The sequence below is a fragment of the Austrofundulus limnaeus genome, unplaced genomic scaffold, assembly GCF_001266775.1.
Source record: "Austrofundulus limnaeus strain Quisiro unplaced genomic scaffold, Austrofundulus_limnaeus-1.0 Scaffold985, whole genome shotgun sequence".
NCBI classification, from domain to species: domain Eukaryota; kingdom Metazoa; phylum Chordata; class Actinopteri; order Cyprinodontiformes; family Rivulidae; genus Austrofundulus; species Austrofundulus limnaeus.
In genome coordinates, this window is record NW_013953387.1 from 167,620 (window position 1) to 172,257 (window position 4,638).

Sequence of the window (4,638 nt, forward strand, 5' to 3'; positions counted from 1 at the left end):
ATTATTGTGTCTCCTGGTTCTGGAGGCACATTTCCTGGAGGACCTACAGAAGGTCTCAGGTGTGGTTAATGGGTTGTTCAGAACTTGTTTTGATCTTTCACAATAAAAGAGACTTAAACAGATCCTTTGAGTTTAGTTGTGTAAACTGCAGTATGTGTTTTACTGAAGAACAATAATGTATTTTTAATAAGCTTCAAATGTTTAAATGTTTGAGATCAACACTTGGTGTGGTGAGTTTGAGACTCTTATTTTGAAGGGCTGTAAGTACTGCAGTGTGAGGAATAAACGGCTCCTGAGACTGCTTCATGTAAAACACTGGAAGTTGTTCTGTAGGTGACCCTGTGTGTCCACTCACCTCAGCTTCAGGAATGAGAATAAAAAAGTCAGATTGAGCTAAGTTTTTTTAAATTGTTTATGCATTTCATTTAAAACCAAAAATTTTATACACATTAAAAACAAAAGCTATACACAACATATATACACAACAACAACAAATATACAAATCAAATTGAAATGAAAGGAGGCAGAAAGAAGAAAAAAATCTTATAATTTCTGCCTCTTTTTTTCTATAATTAATTTAACGCAATAATTAGTTAAAGAAAAAAAAGTTCTTTTATGTCACTGATCAACTTCCTATCTTCTTTTTTGAGTAAGATTTTTCTTTTTCTTTATTTTTCAATAATATTGAACTGTTTGGTGAATRTTTTGAGTTTAATCCTAACACAACCACTTTGATGCCAAAATGGAAAACAAAGTTTTATATTCTGAGTGGGTCTAAACACAAACASACTTTATCTTTTGAATTTAAATGGAATTTAACCCTCTGAAGGTACTGTGAGGAAAGCATCAGCCTCACGTTTATTTACTTTGTGTTTTAAATTTTTTGATTTTGTTTTTTGTTGTCTAAAAACCTGAACATCCTCACAGTAACTTTACTGCCCTCTAGTGTTCCTGAGGGGAAAATCTGCAATGAAAAGACATTAAAGAGGAATTTTCTGATCCCACATTTATCCCTTATATTTTATTTAAAAAATAATTCATTTTTTTGTTTTTTTAACAAAAGTACACTGATATTTTGAAAAAAAAAATAAAATAAACACACAACTTTTTAGAGTTTTATTAAAGAATGATTAAAATTATTAAAACTCCATGTCCGACAGCTGTGGATGAATAAATAGTTTTAAAAAATAATTATAATTATTCTTAACCAAAGATTCTTTTTAAAAAAGTAACTCTTTTTATTCATTATGATTTTCCCCACAGTAACACTTGTCATAAAGCTAAAAAACCTTCTGAGGGTTAAGACGATAAAAAAACACTTAAGTCTTATATTCCTTTACATTTATTATCTTTAAATTTTATTTAAACTCATTTTATACATTTAGTGTTGTGTGATTTTCTATTTAAAATCTCTTTTTCTTCTTGTTTTCTTTCAGCCTGAGGATTTTGGTCAAGGCTCCGTGGCTAACCCAGCTGAAGAAAACAAGGTGGATATCGAAGCTTTTAGTCAGTTTACAAAAATTATCACCCCCGCCATAACTCGAGTGGTGGACTTTGCCAAAAAACTGCCTATGTTTTGTGAGGTACGTGTTTGATTTCTGCTTTTGTTTCACTGCAAACATAAACCAATCAAAACCACGCAGGAGGTCATTTAGGAAGCCCTCTTTACATTCACTATGAAGTATTTTCATTTATTTTACAACTGAATATTTGTAACAAGGCTGATTGATAAAGTTACAGTTCATGTAAAGCAGGGGGGTCCAAACATTTCGTCACRTGGGCCAAAATCATAAAGTCTTGACTTGAGGGCCAAAAATATTTTTCCTTTACCTGCTCAACAATAAACTGAGCATTTAACACTTGAATTAAACAAATAAAGTAGTCAGATTTATTGCTGGAAATGGATGTGTAAATTAATCTAGATCCAGAAGTTTTAAGTGTTTTACAGGTTTCCCTTATTGAAAGAAATTTTGCGATTTTCTAGGTTTCAGTTGGGGGAAAAAAAATAACAAAATTTTGATCAATAAAATCAGGTTTCAGGTCATTGTCATTGAAAATGCTCGCTGTATTCAGATGAATTTAATAAATTAATTAAAAGCAGATTGAAGTGCAGCAAAATCAGCTTTTGAGAAATCACTAGATAGATGTGGAAAAAGCTAAGAGCCTGTTTATTTAAAGACAAATCATTGGTATTGTTGCCAATATTTTTTATTAGAAGATTTTACTTTGTGATAAATGTGCCGTAATAATAAATAGAAAGTCTCCATCTACATCAAAAACCTGTGCCGGGGGGACAAATTTGTAAACAAAATTAGTATAATTCTTGAACTGAAGTCAGGGGCCACACAAAATCAGTTCAGGGGCCACAAATGACCCCCAGGCCACACTTTGGACACCCCTGATGTAAAAGATTAAAATATCAATCATCTTGCTTTTGGTATGTGGAGTGGTTTCTCCAGGTTTAGGTTTTCAGATTTAGAGAAGTAATTGATCGCTGAGGGACGATCCAAAAAGTCCAATAATAAGAAACATTGCGCTAAACCAGGGGTCTGCAACCTGCGGCTCTGGGGCCACATCTGGCCCTTTGGTCCCTCTGCAGTGGCTTTTTAAAAATGTGACCAAAGATAACAGAATTTTATTTTATTTGTTTATTTTTTGTTTGTTTTTATACAACAGCAATCAATTTGTATGCAAAAATATGATCAATACTACAAATTCTAAAAGTAAAACGTTAGCTCATGCTAGCCTGTTGTTTACTTAAATAATCCAACTTATTTCTCTCAAAACCATCAGAATTACCTTTAAAGAATTTGAAGACTAAGACGAATAAGAAGAATTAGAAAAAAKATGCCTGAATAGTTCAGTTGTACTAGTTTTTATGAAATTGATTATAAACTATATATATTATTTTTATGTTTACATGAATGTGGTCTTTTCATTTGTCCTGATGTGTAAACATAAAAATAAAAACTTAAATTCACAATATTTTTTTTAGTTTTATATTGTCAACTCTACTGGCCATAAAGGTTCCCAAAAAGGCCTTGCAAAGGCCCACGGACCAGCAGTTGATAATCATAGTTGTAGATTGTTTTGTGGCTCTGGACACATGTTTATTAGTGAGGCAAGCAGCACAAAYGTCTCTTTTAATCGTAAAGGTTGCAGAGCCCTGTACTAAACAATGTCATTAAAATAACTGGTCTGTGGGAGGAAACCAGAGTACTTGGAGAAAACCCATCCATGCACAGAGAGAACATGCAAATTCACAGAAAGACCCTCAGCCAGGATTCAATCCGGCAACCTTCTTGCTGAGAGGCATCAGCACATGGAGGGTCTTCAGGGTCTCTGTTAGTCTGGCTCAGAGATGTTTTGGTCACGTGAAGCTGTGAATCCGCCCACCCACCCCCCAAAGAGGACCACCGGAGAGAACCGTAAGAGCCCCACCAGCGACCACACGCAGCAATCCCTGGGGCCAGCAGTGACGAACTCACAGGGCCCGCCGGTACCCACCGCGCCAGAGTGGATCCAGGCACGGACACAGAGGCCCGGGCCCCCAGGTCGCATCCCCCCCCAGGCCAAGGCCAGATAGGACCAGAGGGACCCAAGCCCCACCGGGCAGCCACCGGGCCGAGCCGGCACACGCCCAAGCACCCAGCCCCGGACAACGAGAGCCACCAGCGCGCCGGCGGTCAAAGGCACAACCCACCAGAGGACAGCACGGCAGGGGAGTAACAGACCCTGAAATGATCCCGAAGAAGGGGCTGCCCAATTCCCAGCCTGACATAAATATAAGCATACATAAACACAATCACACAGTCCCACCCTCATCCTCTCACCCTCTCATTCAAAGACACACAAGATAGATGCCACAATCCACTCACACTCCCCATACATACTCTATACCCCCCAGGTCCAGGATATGCACCTACCCCCTGCAGAGGGCAGCTCACACCTGAACCCAGGAGGTAGACCCCTTCAATCAGGGGTGGAGAAGAGCAGACAGCCAAGTCCCAGCCCGGGCCGCACCAGTCCGACCGACCAGCCACACGCCCCAGCNATCCTGTTGAAGGGCTGCTGCATGGAGATCATGTCGCTGCGAGCGGCCGTGCGCTACGACCCCGAGAGCGAAACGCTGACACTCAACGGCGAAATGGCTGTCACTCGCGACCAGCTTAAAAATGGCGGTCTGGGTGTGGTTTCTGACGCCATTTTTGACCTCGGTGTGTCGTTGGCCTCTTTCAGCCTGGATGATTCGGAGGTGGCTCTCCTACAGGCAGTCATCTTGCTTTCATCGGGTAAGTTCCTGCAGATCAGCGTCTATAAAGACTGCTTATCTTAACGTTTTGTTTTAGTTTAATACAGCGGGTAAAATAAGTATTGAACACATCAACATTTTTCTCAGTAAATATTTTACTAGAGGTGCTAATGACATGAAATTTTCACCAGATGTCGGTAACAACCCAAGTGATTAGATATGATTAGATAAATTTCAGTAAGTGTGTTCAATACTTTTGCCCTGTGAAAAACTTTTTTCTGGTGAAAATTTCATGTCATTAGCACCTCTAGTAATATATTTACTGAGAAAAATGGTGACGTGTTCAATATTTATTTTACCCGCTGTAATAACAAAAGTTCCTGAGG

General features: G+C 38.5%; 2 protein-coding genes across 2 annotated transcripts in view; both read left to right on the forward strand.

Annotated features, from left to right (window-relative positions):
* Window positions 1-1,855, forward strand: part of LOC106533623 (thyroid hormone receptor beta) — a 12,983-nt gene extending 11,128 nt beyond the window's left edge. Inside the window, exon 6 of the mRNA XM_014029996.1 lies at window positions 1,437-1,855. Coding sequence (XP_013885450.1) covers window positions 1,437-1,595 — 159 coding nt within the window. The 3' untranslated portion in view covers window positions 1,596-1,855. The remainder of the gene's footprint in view (window positions 1-1,436) is intronic.
* Window positions 1,856-4,054: 2,199 nt separating this feature from the next.
* LOC106533624 (thyroid hormone receptor beta) lies at window positions 4,055-4,292 on the forward strand (the record flags this gene model as incomplete). The annotated part of the gene is given in 1 exon segment (XM_014029999.1): window positions 4,055-4,292. A coding segment is annotated over 1 exon segment (217 nt), but the record flags the coding sequence as incomplete, so codon positions are not given.
* Between the last annotated feature and the right edge of the window lie 346 nt (window positions 4,293-4,638).